Source organism: Ruditapes philippinarum, unplaced genomic scaffold (assembly GCF_026571515.1).
Source record: "Ruditapes philippinarum isolate M1 unplaced genomic scaffold, ASM2657151v2 ctg11918_1_1_1_1, whole genome shotgun sequence".
Classification (NCBI taxonomy): domain Eukaryota; kingdom Metazoa; phylum Mollusca; class Bivalvia; order Venerida; family Veneridae; genus Ruditapes; species Ruditapes philippinarum.
The window spans coordinates 8,711-33,494 of record NW_026853651.1 but is presented as its reverse complement, the minus strand read 5'-3'; the positions used below and the strand labels follow the sequence as shown (position 1 = coordinate 33,494).

Sequence of the window (24,784 nt, the reverse complement as noted above, 5' to 3'; positions counted from 1 at the left end):
GAGCTTTCCGCGCCATAGGTAGCACCTTACTTCATATTATTGTATCATGCAACTGTTTTGTCTTTTTATGCAGTTGATTGAGAGTGAGACTAAATAAAGGATTGGAGCACCACACTAAATACCGTATTCCGGTATATACCGGACAAGGCGCTTGAATCGTAAAATGCCAAAATCTTGCTTTTTTACGCAACGGAATGAATTTTAATAGGTCTAATTCATCTTTTCACACTGATTTATGTATGATAATGCATGAAAAATGTTAAAATCAGCGAAAAAAACGATATTTGTCTATTTTGTGATCATGATTTCTGCAAGCGTCTAGAGGTACTGCTCCAATCCTGTATTGAGCTAAATCCGTTGATTGATATCATTGATTTTGTAAATAAAAACAATTACAAGTATTTTTGTAAGCAAATTATTTTAAAAAACGATGATTAAAAAATATTTTTTTCTGAACGTGTTAAGTTATCTTTCCCATATCTTTATTAAGAAGATACTTATCAAATATTGGTCAGATAGAGTAACCTCCCCCGAAAAAATACAAGTTGTTACTTATTAAGCCTATCTGATAGTGTAACCTCTCCTGAAGAAAACAAAGGTAAATCACTCTGACCTTTCATTATTGAGTCAGATAGAGTAACCTCCCCTTAAGGAAACAAAGGGAAATCACTCTAACCTTTATTTATTAAGTCAGATAGAGTAACATCCCCTGAAGAAAACAAAGGGAAAGCCCTCTAACCTTTCGTTATGAAGTCAGATAGAGTAACATCCCCTGAAGAAAACAAAGGGAAAGCACTCTAACCTTTCATTATTAAGTCAGATAGAGTAACCTCCCCTGAAGAAAACAAAGGGAAATCACTCTAACCTTTCATTATTAAGTCAGATAGAGTAACCTCCCCTGAAGAAAACAAAGGGAAATCACTCTAACCTTTCATTATTAAGTCAGATAGAGTAACCTCCCCTGAAGGAAACAAAGGGAAATCACTCTAACCTTTCATTATTAAGTCAGATAGAGTAACCTCCCCTGAAGAAAACAAAGGGAAATCACTCTAACCTTTCATTATTAAGTCAGATAGAGTAACCTCCCCTGAAGAAAACAAAGGGAAATCACTCTAACCTTTCATTAAATAGGTCAGATAGAGTAACATCCCCTGAAGAAAACAAAGGAAAGCACTCTAACCTTTCATAATGAAGTCAGATAGAGTAACATCCCCTGAAGAAAACAAAGGGAAATCACTCTGACCTTTCTATTATTAAGTCAGATAGAGTAACCTCCCCTTAAGGAAAACAAAGGGAAATCACTCTGACCTTTCATTATTAAGTCAGATAGAGTTACCTCCCCTTAAGAAAACAAAGGGAAATCACTCTGACCTTTCATTATTAAGTTCAGATAGGGTTACCTCCCCTGAAGGGAACAAAAGGGAAATCACTCTGACCTTTCATTATGAAGTCAGATAGAGTAACCTCCCCTTGAGAAAACAACAGGGAAATCACTCTGACCTTTTTTATTATGAAAGTCAGATAGAGTAATCTCCCCTGAAGGAAACAAAGGGAAACCTTTCGTTTATTAAGTCACCTCCCCTGACACTCCTGACCTTTCATAATTAAGTCAGATAGAGTTACCTCCCCTGAAGGAAAACAAAGGGAAATCACTCTGACATTTCATAAATTAGTCAGATAGAGTTACCTCCCCTTAAGGAAAACAAAGGGAAATCAACTCTGACATTTCATAATATTAGTCAGATAGAGTAACCTCCCCTGAAGGAAACAAAGGGAAATCACTCTGACCTTTCATTATTAAAAAGTCAGATAGAGTTACCTCCCCTTAAGAAAACAAAGGGAAATCACTCTGACCTTTCATTATTAAGTCAGATAGAGTTACCTCCCCTTAAAGAAAACCCAAGGAAATCACTCTGACCTTTCATAATTCAGGAGCATAGAGTTACCGTCCCTTAAGAAAAAACAAAGGGGAAGATCAGCTCTGACCTTTTCATTATGAAGTCCCAGACTAGAAGTACGCCTCCCCCTGAAGGAAACAAAGGGAAATCACTCTGATCTTTCATAAATTAAGTCAGATAGAGTTACCTCCCCTTAAGAAAAACGGTTCTTTTAGGGAAATCACTCTGACATTTCATTATTTAGTCAGATAGAGTAACCTCCCCTGAAGGAAATCAAAGGGAAATCACTCTTTACCTGGTCATTTATTAATGTCCAGATAGAGTAACCTCCCTTGAAGGAAACAAAAAGGAAATCAAATATAACCTTTCCAGTTTAAATTAAGTCAGATAGAGTAACCCCCCCCTTAAAAAAAAAAGGGGAAAATTTCACTTACCTTTTTTTTTTTAAATAATTTAATTTTCCCCTTTGAGAAAAAAAAGGGGGAAAACCCCCACTCGACATTTCTTATTTAGTCAAAATTAAAAGTAACCTCCCCTAAAGGGAAAAAAAGGGAATTACCCTGCCCTTTTTTCAAAAAAAAGTAACCCCCCTAAGGAAAAAAGGGAAAAATTTATCCCAATTTTAAAAACCCCAGGTTTTTTTTACTTTTTTCCCTATGAACCCAGACATGCGTCGAGTGCAAAAATTTTAGTTAATTAATATTTTTTAATGCAATCCCGGCTTTAAGGGGGAAATTTAAACTCGGGAAAACGGGGCGTAAATTTAAAAATAAAAAATTAAGCTTTCCCCCTACCCAAGATGACCCCAAATGTTTTTTTAAAGGTTTAAAGGGGTCAAGGGTTTAAAGGGTACATTGGCCTTGTATTGTAAAAACGGTTGCCGATCAATAACTAAAGAACACGCTTAGGGCCTAAGAACTTCAAACATGGTATGGTGATTAGTCATGACCAGCAGATGACCCCTATTGATTTTGGGGTCAAGGGGTCAAGGTCAAGGTCACGTTGACCTTGTTATGTAAAAACGGTTTCCGATCAATAACTAAAGAACGCTTAGGCCTAGGAACTTCAAAAGCTTGGTATGATGATTGGTCATGACCAGCAGATGACCCCGACTGATTTTGGGGTCAAGGGGTCAATGTCATATTGACCTTATCCTTAATGACTCAACAACTCAAGCTGCCTTGGTTGAATTTTTTTATATTAAACTAAAAAATGCTTTTGGTATACACATTTGAAGGTCTTATGTAATATAACAACTTGGCTGTCATTAATGAGGCCTACATGATTTCATAAAATTTATGCCTTTATTATTTGGTAAGATTTGTTATAACTTAAATTGCTGCACACATCCTATGGGGTCACAATAATTATTACCTTGTGACTAGTCATGACCAGTAGATACTAGATAACCCATATTAATTGTTTGTTCACTGGGCCAGAAGTCATGCATATAACCTGATCAAATGACTAATTGGCTGCCGATAGGGGGCATACATGTTTAACAATTTATTTAATTAATTTATTTATTTATTTATTTATTTATTTATTTATTTGATTTGATTTGATTTGATTTGATTTGATTTATTTATTTATTTTTTTATTTATTTAGCTATTTACTTCTTCTTGTGATTTATTTAACTGCAAATGAAAAAATTTTTTAAAAAAATTAAAACTTTTAATTTTTAAGCCCCGGGTCCCCGGGTTTTAACCGGGGGGATTTTTTGGTTTTAAACCCCCCGCCGGGTCCGGTCTGGGTTCTATCTATCTAAAATGTTTTTGGCCCACCCCCTTTCCCGCCCCCGCCCTTTCCCCCAACCAAAACTGGTTTTCCCCGTTTAAAGGGCAAAAACTTTACTGAAAATTTTTTTTATAAAAAAATTTGATATATTTAAAAAATGTTTAGTAGGGAGATTTTTGCACTCTTTTTCTTTTTTTCCCTAAAATTTAAAAAATTTCTTTTTTGCTTTTTCCCAAACAAATAGACTAAAAATTTTTGGGAAAAAATTTTAAAACACAAAAACGGGAAATTCCAGTGTAATCAAAAATTAAAAATACTTTTATGAAATTTAAAAAATATGAGAGACGCCCCAGGGGGGGGGAAATTATGCACATTTTATTCTTTTCTTCCTATGTTGAAAATTCTGGTTGCTATGGCAACAAATAGACAGAATTTCAAGATTTCTGATTTGAATGTTTACGCTTTTTCACTATATGTTCTTTATTTCTTAAGGTGTTTACTTCAAACTTTAAATATAAGTTTCTGGTCATCAACCACATCATATGTGACACGGTTTAAAACTCTAGCACAAAATTTATCAGAATTACCTCCCTTGTACTTATAATTTTTATGAAAAAAATGTTGTTTTTTTTCAATAACTTCGTTATTTCTTAATGTATCTACTTCAAACTGTAATATAAATCCGTGTTATCACTCAACATTTGTGAGAAGGTTAAATACTCTAGCAAGACATTTTTCAGAATTATGTCCCCCTTGAACTTAATTTTTTTTCGAGAAATTGGTATTTTTCACTCCAACTTCTTCATTCATTACAGGATTTACTTTAAAATCCCACATCTTAATACTATGACAAGGTTTATAAATCTAGAATCCATATTTCCAGAATAATCTCCTCCTTAAACTTTGAATTTTTCTTTTTTATTCTTTAACTTTCTTATTTCTTCATGGATTTTCTTCAAATTCAAAATAAACATTCATTATCAACACCTACATTATATTTTTTTTTATAATTTTCATCTTTGTTACTAACTATACATTGTAGTTAATGCTATAATTGAAATTTGTTATTTTTTACTTATCTTCTTTGTGACTATAAATGGTATCTTTAAACTTAAAGTAAAACTCACATCATATATAACAATGTTCATAAAACTAGCATCTTTATTTCAAGAGTTATCTCCTCTTTAAGAATTTTGCATTAAATGTTATGTTATATTTTGGTAGCAGGAATGTTTAAAAAAATAACTTTAGAGTCTCCTTCAGTCTGTCTGTCTGTCTGTCTGTTCATGAAAACTGTTTCCTGAGATAACCTCTAAAGATTTTTTTCAATAAATTTACTTAAAATAGAGAACAGTTGAAACATTTGTTATACTTAATCATACGAAAGACCGGTAGGGCCATTTCAACTTCATGAATTCCCGATTTCATCTTCATGAATTCACAATTTAAACTTCGTGTATTCCCGTTTACAGAATACGGAATTCACGAATTCACGATTCAGCTTCATGAGTTCACGACTTCAACTTCACGAATTCACGATTTCAACTTCACGAATTCACGATTTCAACTTCATGAATTCACGATTTCAACTTCACGAATTCACGATTTCAACTTCACGAATTCACGATTTCAACTTCATGGAAAATTGGACTATTTGATTATCTGTTGTATAAACATAATTTCCTTACTAGGCAGGGAAACTTAACACATTACTATGATATAGACAAACTTAGAACTCAAAAGATTTAAGTTCATTCATGTCATTCATTCACTGGTAAAATTGAATGGCTAATGGCCCATCAGAAATTGATGTTGCTGGGGTTCTAACCGGTAGGGGACGTATGGATTGCTTGCAATACTATGATAATTGCTTGTTTACGATGACATTTTCGTGTACAAGAATGGGTACATGGTTACAGGCATTTGTCTGATCTACTGCTCTATATGATAAATGAAATAATACTAAAATCAATGTTTTCAGATTTTCTGATATTGTTATCTTGCACTCATATACGCTAGTACTTAAATGTATCAATCTCTGTCCTTCTGGACAGGAGGGGACAAAGAGACTTTTACCGAGTAACTAATGCATGCAGTTATGATTCTTTTTTGTCAATCAGAGTCATTTTCAGTAGAATATTTAATTCATCTTGGTGTATTTTCAGTTATGAAATTTTATTGTACGAAAACTAGGCTTAAGAATTATTTTACCTAATAGATAGGTAAAGAATTGCAAGAACAATACATAAACAAATATAAAAGACATGTATAGCAATAAATTATGAATAAAGCTTGTCATTCAGACAAACATTCATGTTTTTTTTTACTGTTGCCATTTTATTTCAGTTGAAAGTTTTACAGAAAGGTTTTTGTACAGAAAGGTTTATTCATGCAGTTGTTATGTTTAAAAAATAAAAAAAGTTCATTCAACGATCATTTAACCCAAACTTGTGCTTAGTTGTTTCTTACAGCGGTTACTGTTATAAAAACTATCGTACATAACTGTTTTACAATCTTTGTACTCTATTTATTTAAAAAGTATTGTGTATTTCAAAGTGCCCTTTGAAGTACATTTAATATACACAATGAATTGTACTAGAGGTGCACATGTAGTGCACTAGAGGTGCACATTGAGGTATACTAGAAGTACACATGTAGTGCACACCAAGTACACATTAATGTGAACTCATCTGTACGATATGCACATGGAAGTGAATCTCTTATTGACTTTACAACTTACACATTTATGATGAATCAGCAAGACCATAAATAATCAAACTATTCACTTGGCGGATGATTTTGCAATTTCAACGGCATTAAAGATAAACTGGTATAAAGCACAAAACACACCTAGTACAATCCTGACCAAAAAAGGAAAACTCTCAGCTGAAATATTTACAACACAACCTTAAATATACCTACAGTAAAGTAGAAAAGACCTTTTGTCTTCAAGCATTAAAACAGGCTTTGGCTATAAAATTAGTCATACAACGGTTTACAAAAAGTATATATTTTCTCATCATCATCATTTTAAATTCAACCGTGAATCATGCATATTGAGCAATTAAGTGTATTCTCATAACCAAATAAATTCCGAACAATTATTGAATTCCAGCTTATGTTTGGATGTGTTCTTATATTTTGTATTTTTTGTCTTCTACGCATTTTCGTGTAGCCGTCCTTATCGTAATATCATCTATATATGATAACCGTCAAGTTCATAACATATAGTTTTTCTACCTTGACACAATTACATATTATACATCCATTTTTGTATCACTCGTGAGTAATGTTGCATAATGTTTTTAACTATTTTCGCCCTTTTTGTAAAAATTATTTAAGAAGAAAAAATCAATTTAATAAAAAGATGCAGTAAAACACGTCAGACTATAAAAATGGAATAACAAAAGCAAATAAATATTACATTAACATTTTCTGTTTCTGTTTTGCTATTTATTAAGTTTATTTTAAAAAATGATTTTTGGCAGTAGAGCAAAATATCGCATAGTTATTTTTGTCAAATGTCTGAGCAATTCATCACCGAATAGAGTAAAACAGAATCCAACACGACAATATTGAAAATGTTGCAGGCTCGGTTTGATTGAGCCTGTTCATGGACGGTATTGGAAAGTGCAACGTAGCACCGGCTTAAGCAGAATTCAAGATTAAACAAGAAAATGTTGAAATTTTGAATTAAGAAACATCCGCAGATGTGTTCATACGACGGTTATGGAACCTTCAATGTGACACAGGAGTGTCATTCCATGAAAAGCGGCGTATGGTCCCCAAGTAATAGAATGCTATTGCCCTAAACCTTCCTATCAGCTAAAATTTCTTGCATCAAGCGATCAAACACTCTTTTGGTATGACTACACTGGGTATTGACAAGTCGTTATATTCCTGTATATTCGAAAAGGATTTATATCCAAGTTCTTTATAAACATCCTTGCATATTTCCTCCATTTTCTCAACAGTTTCCCATTTTAAAGTTTTTCTCCACCAAAATGCAGTATTTTTTTTTCGTTCCGTTTCACCTGATGCTGCGTTCTTAAAAGCCGAAAGTTTCATGATATTTGGGTAATATTTCTCATTTGTATTCATACCTAAATAGTTATATAATATTTTAGACTTGTTTAAAATATCAACGCTAAAATCTTCGTAATAAATAAATCTGAATCTATCTGGGAATAATTTTTGCACTTTTTGACCTTCGCGAAAATCGTAAAGCATTTTATTGCACAATGATTTAGCGTTTTCTATTATCATTTTGTCCGTGTTTGAAGGGTACCAATCGGTCTGAATTCTAGAATTTATAATAGCACGTGGATCTCTGAAGAGATGAATGACCTTGAGATTGCCACGTGACTGCAGAACAGGCGCCAAGAGGTCTGTTGTAAGTCGTAAAACTTTTGTGACTTTATGTGTAGAATCTTTACACATTCTCGGTATATGTCGTTGAAAACATATCTGGTAATTGACCTTGTGTTTCATACACTCTCTTGTTGCATTCCAGCTTGGACCTGTTCAATTAAAAATACAAAATGAAGTTTTTGTAAGCTTTATTTGACTAATGTACAGAACTCTATGTTTGCATAACGTCATTTAAGATTTTAAAGGCCCATTAAGCCCAAAATAATACTTTTATTCTTCCAAATATTATTATTTGTGTTGTTATAATAATATTTTTTACAGTTGCTTCAATCGTGTGTAATTTGCATTCATAACTCACCTCCTAATTTGGGTGTTAACGAAGGTTCAACCACTGTCTGTTCATAATTGTTGAATTGGCAATCGTAGGTTTTGCGCAAGTTATTCTTAGCCAGCACAAGAGAACCAGTAGGCCGCCTGAAACAAGTACTCTGTTTATCAATAGTTCATTGACGTCAACACAATGCGAAATATCATGTGAGTCCTTAGTAAGTTTTAATACTAAATAAAATAAATGAAAAATGTAGAAAGAACTATTTTCACCTTGCACAATATAGTTTAGTTATATCTGCGGATATTTCTAAATTCAAGATTTCACCTTATTTTGTGTATAAATGTTGAATTCTGCTTAAGCCGGTGCTAAAGGGTGTGGACGGTAACTTGCACCAACACAGGTCCACCGGGGCAAGGAGCCCAGTAAGACACCAAACAAAAGTAGGACAGGGCACAAGATTGTCGAGTTTTGAAAGGAAATAAATTTGTTTGCAAATGAACTGAACTGAATTGAAATGAACTGTCTACATTGGGGTCATTTAACAACGCCTAAATACTGTAAAATGCAACTTTTGCTAGAATTTTAATCTGTTTATTAACATAAATGTTAAATAAACACATGCTTCTTTATTTCTCTCCATTTAGTCTTTGTCCCCTTAGCACCGGATTAAGCAAGATGCATCATTTTTATATTAAAATGATGTTCTTTGGGAGTTAATAGTTTAACCCGTAAAATTGCTGTAACCCTTTAAAAGGTCTATTAGCGGATGGTTTAACAATTATGTACAAATGCATTTTCTAGTAATACCAGGATTTGTTACACGCTCCTGCTTTTAGACAAACATTAATGTTATTGAAACGCTCATTTATCCTAGGATGAATAGCACCGTCGCTCAAAGAACATTTTTCTATGTGTCCAAAATGTGTTATTTGAAAAGGTATAATTTCATTTTACTATGTCTGGAGGTGAAATTAACACAAAGATATGTACATGTATTATCAAATGCGTTTTGGGGGAATGTACGTTTATGCTACATGATAATTAGGATAAAGTTTCTTTTGGAAGATAAAGTATGAACTTTTCAAATATATAAAAGGATACCTGTAAAGGTTGTCTACAACAGATTTGTCTGGTATTGCCTTCCCTGGCTCCACATGTCTGTAAACAAAAGCCGAGTTAGTACAATTTTAATAAAATGCACTCTATCTCTCTTTCTTTCTGTCTTTCTTTGTTTGTTTGTTTCTTTCTTTTTGTCTTTCTTTGTTTCTTTCTTTCTTTATTTCTGTCTTTCTTTAGTGTTTTAAGTGTAAAGAACTGATTCAGACGTGAAATATTTAGGTGTTGGTTGATGCTAAAATCATGATGTGGTACACTTTGCATACAATTCTTTCCTGCAAGGATCATTCCAACTAACTAAATTATTATATAACAGCTTTGTGATCAATCGGAATTCTTTTTATATGGTGTTTCTGTCATTTACTTTTTCATCAGCTGAATATAACTTCTTCAAGCATTTTCTTATGCCTTTTCTCTTCACCTACTATGAATTTAAATTACTTACCTACTTTTTCCTATAAACCTACTATATAGTATTTTACATACTCTTATAGTGGCGTTTACCATCATTTTACTACATTTACCTTGGCGTTTGTTTATTATCCTATTCAATATGGCGTTCTGAATTTGACATTGGTGTCATTACCCAGTACTACAAAATTTTCCAAGATTTTTTCATGATGGGGTTAATTAAAATTAGTAAATCTTGTGCATTTAACCCTCCCTAAATAAATAATTTGTAGAAACACCATCACATTCGGTAGAGTTTCAATTTCCTAAAGATTAATTATCACTGCAATTTATTTCCTACAATCAAATACGGTACCACCGGACGGGTAAAAGATTATTTCATGATATGTTCTAACAATCGTTTGCACCAAACCCATTCACATACCTGCACTCTAGACGATCAGATCTGCACACCATGTTGTAACCATGCCAATATGTCCACCTCGATATTTTCCACAAGGGCTCGTAAAGGTAAAATGTATCCGCTCTGTGCCCGAGAACCATTCCAGTTAAAGTACTTCCGCCTCTCATGTAACTATTCAATAACACATCATAGTATTTTACTGAAAAAAGAGACAATCTTATTCCACTCTTCCTAAAGAGACGTCATTCGATCTTATGATATAACAAGAGCACCGCATGCGGTGCTAACGCTCATCCATAAGGACAACATCGAAATTTTCAATTTTGATAAAAAGGGGCTTAACTCCAAAAGTATAGCTTTCAGAATTATGCACTTTGTCTAACAACTGCACATTGTCATAATTATCTCCTTGTTGCTGACGGTTTGTATTTGCAGGTTGAGGCATCAGAATTGCAGCCATCGTTTAACCTTGAGTTATGGTAATAGGCGACTTTATGGGGTCAAATTATTGAAAACTATACATTTCTTATATCCAGCAGGTTAAATGGTTTTGACCATAGGTGTTGCTTTTAGTTTATAACACTCAAGGTTATCCAAAATCATCTTTCTTGTTTCGGCGCCTTCGGTGCTTTTGCTATATCATAAGATAAATTGTATTCGTACGCCGTTAAACTAAACAAAACAAACAATTGTCATTATAAGGTAGTATTCCAAATTTCAACATTAAAGAATTCAATTGAGACCAAAATATATAAAATTTGAAATATTTAAATAGAGTAACTGTGGCATTTAAGCCTGAAACAATATGCAAACGTCAAAAAAGTAATAAATTAGGAATTCAATTTAAATCGATTTTAAATTTATTTGAGCTAAAGGCGTTAAGTATTTTCTATTTTTGGGACATTTTGCACAATTAAAATGAATATTCTTGAAAAAAGGAGTGACCGAATGATACAAATATCACACGCCAGTTTATGATGCGAACCTACATAAAATGGTATAAAAACGATAAAATATGCCAATCGCGTAAATGGATCCGGGGTCTCTTTAAAGTTGTTCATTATGTCCGTTACGGCTTTGCAAAATATATGAACAAAATTGTCATTGACCTTAAATGGAAGAAATCGTTATGAAAACCGATTTTATAATGAAATGAAATGAAATGAAATACGTGTCTGTCTTAAGGAACTGAAAGCTGACTAAGAAGAATTTTAACTTACTTTTGAATACCGGCCTTTGTGGACCAATGTCTCCCATTCTGTTTTTAGACACTGGATCTGGTAATGCAAAGTGACAGAACGTCATCATTGTCGTAGGAAAGAGTTTAAACAATTATAAAGTAATAAATTGTGATAAAGTTTACATGCCTTGTAGGCGTCAAATCAGAGAAATAATTGAAAACAAAATAGATGTGTTTACTTCTTTTAAACATTTTACCAAAAAAAATGGATCGCTTTTGAAGACATTCCACAAATAGAGCATGTAAAAATAAAAAATTCATTTTAGACGCCATCTTGGACGCCATCTTTGATTTTTGGAGTTTCCCGGTAGGGAACTTAATATATCTTTTTCATAATCTACAAACTATAAGCTTTCAGAAAATGTAAGTTTAAATTCTGTGCAGATTTTGTCCGGGTATACGGAAGCACAGACTCTACTACAGTGTATATGTATAATAGAAATGTTGATATACGGTAGGTTACCATTTAGATAATAAGACGTTCAGAGACAGTGCAACACTGATAGATCAATTCTGAACCGACACGTCACGTGTACAAATGAACCAAATGTCGCCTTTTTCTTTCTTTTATTTTTATTATATCATTGTTAAAACCGTTATTGTGTGGCACATATCTAATCGATGATAGTTAAAAGTAATGTCTCTTGATTGAGGCAAACTTACTTGATACACTTACGTACTGCATGTGTAAGTATATGATAGCTGAAATTTAAAAAAGAATATATGTCAATGTTTTGTCAAAAACATACAAAATACTGTGCTAGTGTGTTAGATGTCAAACATTTTGTATTACTTGGCCTTACTATCAAGAGTATGTATTCGACCAAGTATTCTTAAAGCAGTACGCATCAAGATTCATGCAAATTTTCATGAAAAATGTATTGAATATTTAAACAGAACATAGAAAGTAATTGACACATTTCAACCGACACTTATAACATGAATCGAGCTCGGCATTTAAATGCTTAAATAGTGAGGTTGTAAAATCTTATCAGAGTAATACATCAATATATATCAGTCCACAAAACGGACTTATGCTATAAATAATTAATATCACCGAGTCCAATCGTTCACTATGTTTCCCAGGCGGAGAACGCATGAAGAGATCAATTTTACAGGTGGAAAACCGATACTGTGATAAGAAAATTGTCTTCAATTTCTTTGAAAATGCACATTTCACAAAACTTTATAGCCTATTCTGATCTCGTATGATTACTTTATCCGACAGGCATCTCAAACTCGCCAAATCTTTGTTAACTTATTAGATCATTATCGACAACTGCACAAGAAAAGTAACAAAATTGGTAAAATCGCTCTTTGATAGCCAATAACTTGACATCCAAGCAAACTTCTAAACATTTACATCGCTCTAAAGGTTCTTTATTAACATATCCTTTTCCACCAAACGCCTGTTCTATTTCTATTCCGTATTTTTGGAGTATAATATCGTTTAAGCGAATTTTCAAAATGAACGCACGAGCCGAACTTTTCATGTGGTTTCATAGGTTTGCAAAATGAACGCATGAGCAGGTGGTATTTTTAAAACTCCAGTTTTTCCTAATTATCGAACAAATTTAACATATTCAAACTTTAAAAATTTCAAATTTTATTTCAAATAAGTGAGAGACACTTCTTTTTACAAATTAAAATATACTTTGTACGCTGTATGTATATAATTATGGAAAGATCGTGTGAAATTGAAGTAATTCCTCGTTTGTTACACATATTATCAGCTTTGATGAACAACCTCTTATTGAATAACTTAATCAAATCAATATTGTTTAATACATAAAACAGAGAGATAACTAAGTATTGTCATGTTGAATAAAATCAACAACTGACGACATTAAGCTGATTTACATAATAATCTTACATGACACTTTGGAAAAATCCTTGATTTTTGCACGCATTGTAAATGATTGTTTTACAAAATATGTACTTTGTACTATTATACAAAAATTGGAGCATATTGACATGAAGTTAGGTCAGCTTGATAAAATTCAATTATTGGTGAGTGATTTAACGGTGAGAATCGACGAAATGGACAAGAAAGTGTGCGAAATAGAGCGTAGCCAAAAGTTTATTGGTGATCAATACGAGTCAGTGTCAAAGTGTACAAACAGTAATAAAATTAGTATTCAGTCAGTAAAACGAGAAGTTTTCAAAGAGCTACAATATGTGAAATGCGGAACTGAAAACAAATAGTGGAATCTATGGCCGAATCTATTGTTTGATTTAAAATGTAGGTCTATGAGAGACAATCTATTATTTTTTTTGGCATCCCAGAGGGAACTGTGTCGGGTTTCAATCATGTACCTAGGGCTTACTCATATAAAAGAGGAGAGATGCAAACGAAAAACCCACCAACCCGCACAAAACTCCACCGAGGATACCCTTACATATGCAGATTGTACCAGTAAAACCATTGTCACGGATGACTGCGTCGCTAAAGTCAATTTGTTTTGTAAGCAGATATTGAATATTGAAAATCCAGAAACAACGCTAAATATTGACAGGGCACATAGGGTAGGTGCCCATAATCCGGATAAAACTCGTCCGATAGTAGTAAAATTTAGTACGGACTCAAAAATGACTGTGAAAAACGCATTAAAGAGCATCAATTTATATCAGACGCCATACAATGTTAGCGATCAGTTTTCCGCCCGAGGTACAACAACGAAGAACGTGAATTGATTCCCAAGATGTTGGAGGAACGCCGTGCAGGAAAGAGGGCCGTTCTAGTCAGGGGACAAACTGTTCATAAATAATGTACTATATAAACCTGAAAAACAACAACAAATAATGACAGCTAGGAATGCGCAGAAAAGTTTGACTTAAGTTTATTATCATGGAACATTGAAGGGTTATCCACCTGTTTCTCGATGATGAAGACTTTTCTAAATTTTATTTATAAATATGACATAATTTTTTTTTCAGTGAAAACTTGGGAACGTAGCAAATGATAACTTTTCACTAGATGAATACGAATGCTTATCAATACCTAGAATAGAATCGCTTTCAAAACCGAAGTAGAAGAGGTCATGGTGGAGTGTGCCTGTATTACAGGAAATTTTCTGAAGGATGGAATCGAAATTGTTGAGACTGGACAGTAACGGCATAATATGGGTTAAATTAATTAAAGACTTTTTCCAAAATGATTTTGATGTATTTCTCTGCTTTATGTATATACCACCCTAGTAATTCTGTTTTATTTTAATATACACGATATTTGGCTTTTTTTGAATGCACTTTGAAATAGGTGTCCGAAAATATTCTCAATGCGGTAAAATAGCGGTTTTAGGTGACCTGAATGCAAGATGCGGTAATAGGTCAGACATTTTAGAAGAAATGGATCATTTTAACCGTTATATTTATTCGATGGAAAATTGTGATACGAATAACAGTAATATTGTTATTAAACCCGATAGAAAATCAATGGATAGTACTGTCAATTCTTCGGGAAATAAACTTCTTGATTTTATGCTTGAGTACTGATCTTAAAATTGTAAATGGGAGATTAGGGGAATGATGCAGGTATAGGCAATTTTACCTTTATGTCTAATACAGGTAAAAGTCTAATTGATTATGTGCTTATGCAGTGCGAGTTATTTCCCTTTGTACATGAATTTAAAATTACAATGATTTGTTTACTTTTTCACATCATAAACCTGTTCAACTTGATCTGAGTTTTGCATGTATATCGAAAATCATTGATAATGAAAGTATTAGTATTAATGTATTAAAATGGAATAACGAAGATAGAGACAAGATTGATAATTACAAAGAAAGTTGATTGAGATTTGAAATTACGAACATTGACATGATTGTGAATAGTGTAATTAGAAATGATGTTTGAATTAGATATAAGGTATACAGAAATATATCAGATGTTTTATATTGAAAAATCATTTAGTATATTTGGAGAGTCAAAAGAAATAAGAAAGAATACAAAATAATAGAAAGAGAAAAATTTAAAAAAGTTCATGGTTTAATCAAGAACTGTGAGAACGCTAGAAAAGAGTTTAAACGTGCAAATAAAAAATTATTGTAAGAAAAACAGGTCGAATCAAAATATAGAATTACTTGTTAATAACAGACGTCTTTATAGAATAGGCTAAGAGGCGAGCACGTACTAAATTTCATTTAAATCAGAGAAAGAAATGTCATTTTTAGCTGGCACGCAGCCACAAAAGTTTTGGAAGGAAATAAAAAAAATGAGAAAGAAATCAAGCCAAAAATGAACTGTCATCGGAAGATTTTTTGAGCATTTTAAAAACTTATTTTTCCAAACGGAAGAGACATTCAAAATAATTTCGTTGAGGAACATTTAGATAATAATGATATATTTTACAATAATGTTGAAGAACTTGACATGGATTTTACGATCGATGATGTGATAAAGGGCTATTTCTACGCGCTTAAGAGTGGTAAAAGTGCTGGTATAGATAAACTTATTCCCGGAGATATTTATTGAATGCAAAACAATTTTTTAGCACCAATATTATGTAAATTGTTTAATCATATTTTTCAATTCAAATTGAATATCCTGAATCGTGGTGTAGTGGTATTATTGTACCAGTGCCCAAGAAGGGTAACCTAAATGATGTGAATAATTACAGGGGTATCACCCTTTTACTAGTATATTTTCTAAACTTTTTCTCAATATTGTTAGACATGAGATTACGTAAATGGGGCCGAAAGTAATGAAATATTGAATGATTTCCAGTATGGTTTTTAGGAAAGATAAAAAGTACTACTGATTGCATTTTTGTTTTATGTTCAATTATTAATAAGATAATACGTCATGAAAAGAAAAAGGTATATGCATCATTTATTGATTCAAAAAATGTTTTGATATGTTATACAGAAATGGAATATGGCTTAAATGGACTGAACCTGGTGTATCATATAAAGTTGTAACAATGTTACGTAGTATGCATAAATGTGTGAAATCTTGTGAAAGAGCAAATGGTAGCCTGTCAGATAATTTTGACAATAATATGGGGTCAATTCAAGGGGAACCACTCTCACCCTTTTTTTTAAATTTTCTTTGTAAATGATATGTACGAATATTTCAAAATAGATAATGTTAATGCATTTTCATTAGATGATATCCAAATATTTTTACTACTATTTGCGGACAATACAGTTTTATTTTCTGATTCTAAGGAAGGATTGCAATGCCTCCTTAATAAACTTATTGTACTAAGTGGGGTATTGTGGTGAATGTAGATAAAACGGTTGCTATGGTTTTTAAATCTCGAAATAGAAATGAAAATGTAGAGGTATATTACAATAATGAGCTACTAAGCGTTGTTAAGTCATTCACCTATCTTGGTGTTATATTATCGTCTAATGGGAAGTTTTATCAAGCCCAAAAGGCGTTATCTAATCAAGCGCTTAAAGCATTATACTCTGTTAATTCTTTATTTGATTCAATTTCCCTTAATGTAACAGAACAAATATAATTTTTGATAGCATGGTTTTACCGATTCTTACATATAGTTCAGAGGTATGGGGTTTTCATAAGGCACCAGACATCGAAAAGGTACATTTGAAATTTTTTAAAACAAGTTCTTGGTGTACGTCAGCAAACTACAACATCAGCAGTTCTTGGTGAATTTGGACGATTTCCATTATTAGTTCTGCGAAAAGTCAGAATTGTTAAGTACTTGTACAGAATTATGAAATCCCCAAACTCTCTTTTATACAAGTTGGTATTTTTAAAAGATGCAAATGGTAATTTGTTAAATAGCTGGTCAAAAAATGTTAAAAATATGTTGTCAGACTTAGGTTTTTCATATCTATGGAATAATGATAATATTTTCACTTGTGCATGTTAATACTATTATACAAAGAATTTATGATCAGCAGCTACAGCAATGGTGTGCCGAACTTAATACTTTTCTCAAAGTTAGAAAGTTATAATTTGTTTAAAATTGAATTTACCCAAGAAAAATATTTAAGTTTGTATTAATAATGTAAAACATCGTAAAATGCTATCAAGGTTTTAGGTGCTCTTCGCACAAATTAGCTATTGAAGAGGGTAGACATAGAAATATTGAAAGAAACCAACGCCTCTGTACAAAATGCAATATGAAACAAATTGAAACAGAATATCACTTCTTATTAGTATGTCCATATTATAACGACTTAAGGAAAACATGTTTACCTAGATATTATTGCTCATGGCCTAATTTAAATAAATTCATATCAATAATGAAATGTACGAACAAAAATGTAATTGTTACATTAGCAAAATTTGTTTATTCAGCAATGCAACTGAGAAATGAATCTACTTAATACATTTGTTTGAAATAATGTACGCTGATAAATAACTATGTATATGTATAATTTATCATGTATGTATCTTACTTTTCTGTACTTTGTACCGCCAAAATGTTATTTGGCGATGAACATGTATATGTTTTTGCCAATAAATTATTTGACTTGACTTGACTTGACTTGATAATTAAATCATGAATCCTGAATAATTGTATACAATTACTATCATACATGCATAATATTTAACAACAAAATACAATAAAGGACAAATGACAAATAATAGCGTATGTATACTATTTTATAGTCCCTGTACCTCAAAACTTTAATAGTCTAATATGATAAATCTGATACTCAAATAAATTATTACCAATATTACAAATCTAACATAGATATTATCGAATTTAACAAGTTCTGTAAATAAAGAGAGGTAATTAGAAACACATTTTGATAAATACTTTGCCTATTCTTCATTAAAATAAAAAGTGTATTATTTCTAAAAGAAAAACTTATAATGAGCCTAAAAAAATATGAGTTATTTCAACATTTTCTTGTATGTTCATTTTGTTGTAAGGAAGTTGATATATATATTCTTGCTTAAAGATCCTGTATGTTTTTACCCCTTGAGCATATTGCGAAAAATTGCCGTTTTCATTGAAAAGCCTCCTGTAACAAGTTCAAACTGCTATGAAACAATGAAAATACTTCCTTCAATTCTGATGAAACTCGGCACAAATGTTGACTACACCACAGCCTCCACAGGCGCTAGTCACATAATCAAATATTTTACATAATCGGTCTATATATGTATATAAAGATCTTTATATACATATATAGACCGATTATGTAAAATATTTGATTATGCTATATATGTATATAAAGATCTTTATATACATATATAGACCGATTATGTAAAATATTTGATTATGTGACTAGCGCCTGTGATAGCCTCTGTAACAGCATGCTCAATCGTAAATTTCCTGTTACCATGGCAACGGGGGGGGCGTCTCATAATTGCCAAACACATCACTATTTTGCATTGTTTTTTTTCCTATCAAAACTGAATTTAAAGTGGTGCAACTTCTCAATGAATTGAGACAGAGGAAAATTTTTTTCAGCGTCTGTTACTAGTTACCCTAAGATCGACCTGAGGCCATTTTTAGCCTGTCACATGTCCAAAATTTTCTTGGCGATAAGGGGGACTCCGCCCCCTTCAAACCCCCTCAGGCAACCCCCTGATGTAACAATTGGATGGGGGCGGCGCCGAAAAAGTGGTCACTTTTTTTAACAACATTTCTCAAACGAAAACCAGTGTTTGGGGCCTAAATAGGACATTTTTTCACTGTTTGAGGCCTCAAAAAGTGTGTGGGGGGGGGCAAAAAGCTGTCGAAACACGCTTATATGAGGGAAAATGTTATGGATGTAACATCCTTGCGAAGGTTGTATATAAAGCCAGTTCTTATGAAAAACATATACTTAAGAAGTTGACATTATTAAACACATTATATGATATTTCTTGAGGAAAAATGTTTTGAATTTTTTATTTGAATGCAAAACTGATTTTTTTACCAAATAAAACAGATTTCTACTTATCTCCTTTTATTATCGAAAATTTTAAATTTTGGCAATATCCTTATCAAAAAGGTTTTCTGTAACTTTTTACATTGTTCGGCCGTTCTCAGTTAGAATTTACACCCTTAGTTTTTACTTGTCGCCACCGTCTATCCTCATTATTATAGGTTATTTGCCTGTAAGTCTATGCTGGTTAAAGAAGGTTGATGTTACCTTAAATAACACACAATAACTCGCCATTTGATCATGAATAATTGTTTAATAATATTCACCTAAAGTTACGAAAATGACAGGTTCGTGATTGTCGCCGACCAATTTATAAAAAGTGAACGTGTATTTAGATGCTTTAATTGTATTGTTTTCGTTTTGTTTAATGCCGTATTATTTTGGAACAATTCACGATTATAAATTTGTAAATTAGATCTCAGTAACAATAACTCATAAAAAATGGTAAGGGATTAGTGTTTGTCGCCGGACAGTATGAAATGTTCGTTATCATTTTAACCATATATTGCAAGTGAAGTGTTTTTATCATTGAAACAACATTACATGTTCTTTTTTGTATTAATATCACAATATAATACTTTCATATTATCACCATGTTCATAGTGTGCACAATTTCTGTATTATTTATGTAGAATTTAACGCTGTGATGTGGTTTGGGTTAAAATTGAAAGGTTCGATATCTGATTTTAAGGGTTTATGACTGCAATATACACTCCCAGCACATGAAATGCTCTAAGATGCGTAAAAATTAGTATATTATGCCAAAAATGAAACATTTTGTAGCTGTATAAACGACATTATTGAAACTGAAATATGCTGAGAAAAGGTTCGTGATGAAAGGTTCGTGCGGTGATATATTTTACTCGATGCCGCATACACTATGTTTGTTTGTAAACGGCTGCAGTTCACAAACATATGTACTATGAAGTCATTTGGGTTGAAACGTTTCAATTATTTCCATAATGGTTGCTTATTATTCGCAGCGCATGTTATAAACATGATCGAGAATTCCCATCAAAATCCTTTGGCAAGTGATTTTGATACTTTTCATGATTATTAAATTTCAAGAAATTTTTCTGTTGCCTACTGAATCACAAACGATGTTGCTTTCAAATGAAATAAGCGAATTTATATTTTTATGATGTTTAACAATACCATGTCGGATTACAAACAAGGAAAGGTTCGTGACCATTAGTCACGAACCTTTCCTATGCTAATTTATAAGAACAAAATAATATATCTAATCCTGTAATGTATATAATGTTTTTTAAGAAAAATCTTGTGAGTATATCTTGTTTATTCAGAAAAAGAACATCAAAAGAATGTCTGATTTTTACAAGACTGTACAATTGAAAAAGATGTATGTAAAAATAAACTACGTACTCGCCTGAAAAGCTTGTTTTGTATAAAAAAACATATAAACATTATATTTGTGTGATTATAAATTCAAAATATGAAGTGAATTTAAAACAATTACATAAAGATAGATAATTATGATGAGGGAAACATGGTAAAATAAACATTTAACTCAATGAAAGGTTCGTTGTCTTGGGCCACGAACCTTTCAATAAAAAAAACGTCTTTTTCAAGCTAGACGAATGTAGCTTTGGAATTACTTTTAGTGCAGACAATTATGCCAAAGTCTAAACCTGAAAAACATGCGGGAATTCAGTAAAGGAATAAAACAAGAAGATTCGTAAAAAATATCAAGTATATATTATTACAAGCATGAAAAAATTTGTTGCTTCTTCAATGTAGTGAAATTGTGATTAACCTTTTGAAAACTAATATTTGCGTGACATTGCAATGTCCAGTAGGTGAAGAAAAGATATGGCTTAACCCAAGGACTTACCCTAAAAGATAATGAAGCCAAGAGAAACAAGATATTCGCGGAGGTCATTTAAATAATTGGGAGGTGACGTTACATCAAATTGGTAAATTCTTTGTTTGCTGCAAAAAAATAGTTTCAGTGAATAACGAACATATCATTAGCGAAATTTACACCGATCCTATAATTTGATATGCTTGCGTTATATAGCTAATATTTTATACTAGCTGAATGTTCTCTTCGTAAAAAGCTTATTTTTATTTGTTTTAAAAATAGAATCTAGTATTATTACCATATTGATACGTTTTCATTGGATTGAATTAGTTGTTACAGAGTTCAGAAAACATTTATAAATTGTTTTACTACAGAAGCCATTCCAATTTAATATAATTTTTGAGAAATGAAAAGATTACTATAGCTATCATTAGGTAATGAATATAATTGTATTCGAATGTCTATATCCGAACTTTATATCTGAATATAAATGTATCTATATTAGCATCAAAATTTTGATTTGACAATGAAAGGTTCGTTATTTTATATACCATATCTGAATTGAAAAAGAAAGTGAATATATGATTAAAATCTTAGCACCAGCAATGTATTTGATCTGGTAAACTGTTCTACTTCTTGATACATGTTTATCTTCTAATTTAGGTGTTGTTGTTTCATTAGTTTTAGACTGATATGCTGTATTGCTATGTCTTTAGTTACTATTATTTTACATTAAATACTATTCAATGCTTTATTTTACTACAAATTTTGAAACAGTATACTATAAAATCAAGAAAGATAATGGGTTTTATACAAAATATCATTGTCTGATGTCTAAATGTATGCTTTGTGGTATTAAGTGGGCTTCTTTTTTTGTTTGCGTTTATGGTTGAAAGGTTCGTTAGCTTTACATAGTACTTAAATTTTAGCAAGGTGATCATTTACCTAATTATAAAGCATATACAACGCATACAATTGCTAGCAATGATACTACGGTTTTTATTTATAACAAGAACTATACTAATTACACTGGGTTGTAGCTTTTATAATAATGAGACAAATCGTAATCACAGTAAAGCAGTACATCTTGATTTGCACTTTTTGCATATGAGTTTTTAAAAAGGTATATAAGCTTAATTAGACAAGTTATTCGTAATATCAATTGTACAATCAGAAATCTATGTATCATGTGATATTTAAAAGTAAATTCCAATAAGATATCATCAATGTAATTATATGCAGTCCCTTTTAAAGTAAAAGGTACTTTGTCACGAACATTTCTGGCATTTTAAAAAGGTAAAATGGATACACTTTTCAAACCGCCGATTTACAAAAACTACTTATATGATGTTGAAAATAATTTCAGTATAACTTCACAGATGGCTTAAGTTTGTAAAAAGACTAACAGTTTTGCATTTTTTCGAATCTGTATTTTTTATCAAATTTTAATAGGGGTGTAAATTTTAACTGAGAATGGCCGTGTTAATTCTTTATTTAAGCCAAAGATTTTTCATATAAGAATATAAAATTTTGAGTCACAGGATCTTTAAGAGTATGTTACATCTTTAATTATAACATACCATCAACTAATGATGTTGTATTTTGCAAATATTTTACTGAGGATTTATTATATTTTCACAGAACCGAACAGACCTTCATCTATTGCTTATAAGCAATTCGTCATAAGATATGAAAATAGGAATTCTGTTTGCTCAAACATTTGGAACGAAAAGTTTGGAATTTTAAGGTTCAGTGATCGATAACATGTGAGATACAATGTATCCATGAAAACTGGAGTAACCAAAAAATCCGCCTGCTCATGCGTTCATTTTGCAATCTGATGAAACCACATGAAAAGTTCGGCTCATGCGTTCATTTTGAAAATTCGCTTAAACGATATTATACTCCAAAAATACGGAACAGAAATAGAACAGGCGTTTGGTGGATGAGGATATGTTAATAAAGAACCTTTAGAGCGATACAAATGTTTAGAAGTTTGCTTGTATGTCAAGTTATTGGCTATCAAAGAGCGATTTTACCAATTTTGTTACTTTTCTTGTGCAGTTGTCGATAATGATCTAATAAGTTAACAAAGATTTGGCAAGTTTGAGATGCCTGTCGGATAAAGTAATCATACGAGATCAGAATAGGCTATAAATATTTGTGAAATGTGCATTTTCAAAGAAATTGAAGACAATTTTCTTACCACAGTATCGGTTTTCCACCTGTAAAATTGATCTTTTCATGCGTTCTCCGCCTGGGAAACATAGTGAACGATTGGACTCGGTGTAATATGCTCTCGCCAGCTGTGGGACGAACAACAATGACCTGTGATAATTACAAGGTAATAAGCTGTTATTGATTTTCTTTTTATTGATATAAATACAATGAATAAATATAATTAGCAATGACTGGAAAAGATAAATAATATATTGTACTTTATGCCCATGGCAGAAGTTGAAATATGTCCATGTTATACAGAAAAGGGTATAACAAAACTCTAAATAACACACATTACAAAAAAGAAGAAGAAATAAATAGAAAAGTGTACCCATTAACTATAGACTTACATTCAAATATAGGACAGGATATCAAGGTTCCAATTTCAATTAATTGTTGTTGTTGTTTTCTTTTTATGCAGGTGTTGAGTTAAATTGACACCTGGAAGTTTTTCAGGAAGAGGAAAGTCTACGTAAATTATTTCAGGCACGAACAAGCACTTGAGTAGAACCACCGTCGTTCCGTAAGATGGTTGGATATCTTTCTCACACGAAAGAAATCCAAAGACCCTGTCAAGATTCGAACGCACAGCTATGAAGGATTAGTGAGTCGAAGTTTGTTTTCTTATGTTTGTATTAACGACGCACCAGCACATATGGCGGTGAAAACTGGCTAACACTGAGTGTTAAAAACTTTAAAAAGCAATACTAGGGGTCAAAGCAACCTTACCTGCTGGAGCTAAGAGATGCATAGACTCCAGTAATTCGAACCCATCTAGTCGCCTCTTCAATGATAAAGGCTGTAGTTCTTATGTCACAGCTCTTATAGGCAAGCCCTCTCCGTGGGGTTATTCGAAATACAGTACCTTAAACATTTTGATATTTTAAACAAAAATTACTCGTATGTTCAATAAATGAAAGAACGAACGAACTAACGGACAAACAGACAATAAATAAATAAATAAGACATAAATCAGTAAATAAAGAAATGAATAAATAAATACCTGTGCTCCAAGTGAATATTAATAGTGTCCATTTATATTTAGTAAAGAAATCCTTTATCTGTCGATAGCTGTCCGTCATTGTGATATACTGTATAAGATATTAAAAAAACACGTCACTGGACTGTTACTCTGAAATTAAGTAAGTGATTATTTATCAATAGGGATGTCATTCGAAGCCGAAACATCCATCCAGACACCCAGATACATCCGGATGTTCGGATTATTGTTTTATTCTTAGTTGACTGATACATGTAAGACGTAACCATTTTTCGCGACCTTTTTCAAAGTAAATTACGCCATTTTTCTTCCTTTTAATTGAATGTAAATTATCAAATATTTTTCGTTATTGATTTATTTCATTTCTAAAGAAT

At 32.0% G+C, this 24,784-nt stretch overlaps 1 protein-coding gene across 1 annotated transcript; it reads right to left on the bottom strand.

The window, feature by feature from the left end:
• Positions 1–6,650: 6,650 nt before the first annotated feature.
• Positions 6,651–24,487, bottom strand: LOC132737454 (carbohydrate sulfotransferase 1-like; the record flags this gene model as incomplete). The annotated part of the gene is given in 7 exon segments (XM_060724744.1): positions 6,651–8,156; positions 8,366–8,481; positions 9,440–9,496; positions 10,290–10,467; positions 11,489–11,545; positions 12,172–12,210; positions 24,414–24,487. Coding segments are annotated over 7 exon segments (1,201 nt in total), but the record flags the coding sequence as incomplete, so codon positions are not given.
• Between the last annotated feature and the right edge of the window lie 297 nt (positions 24,488–24,784).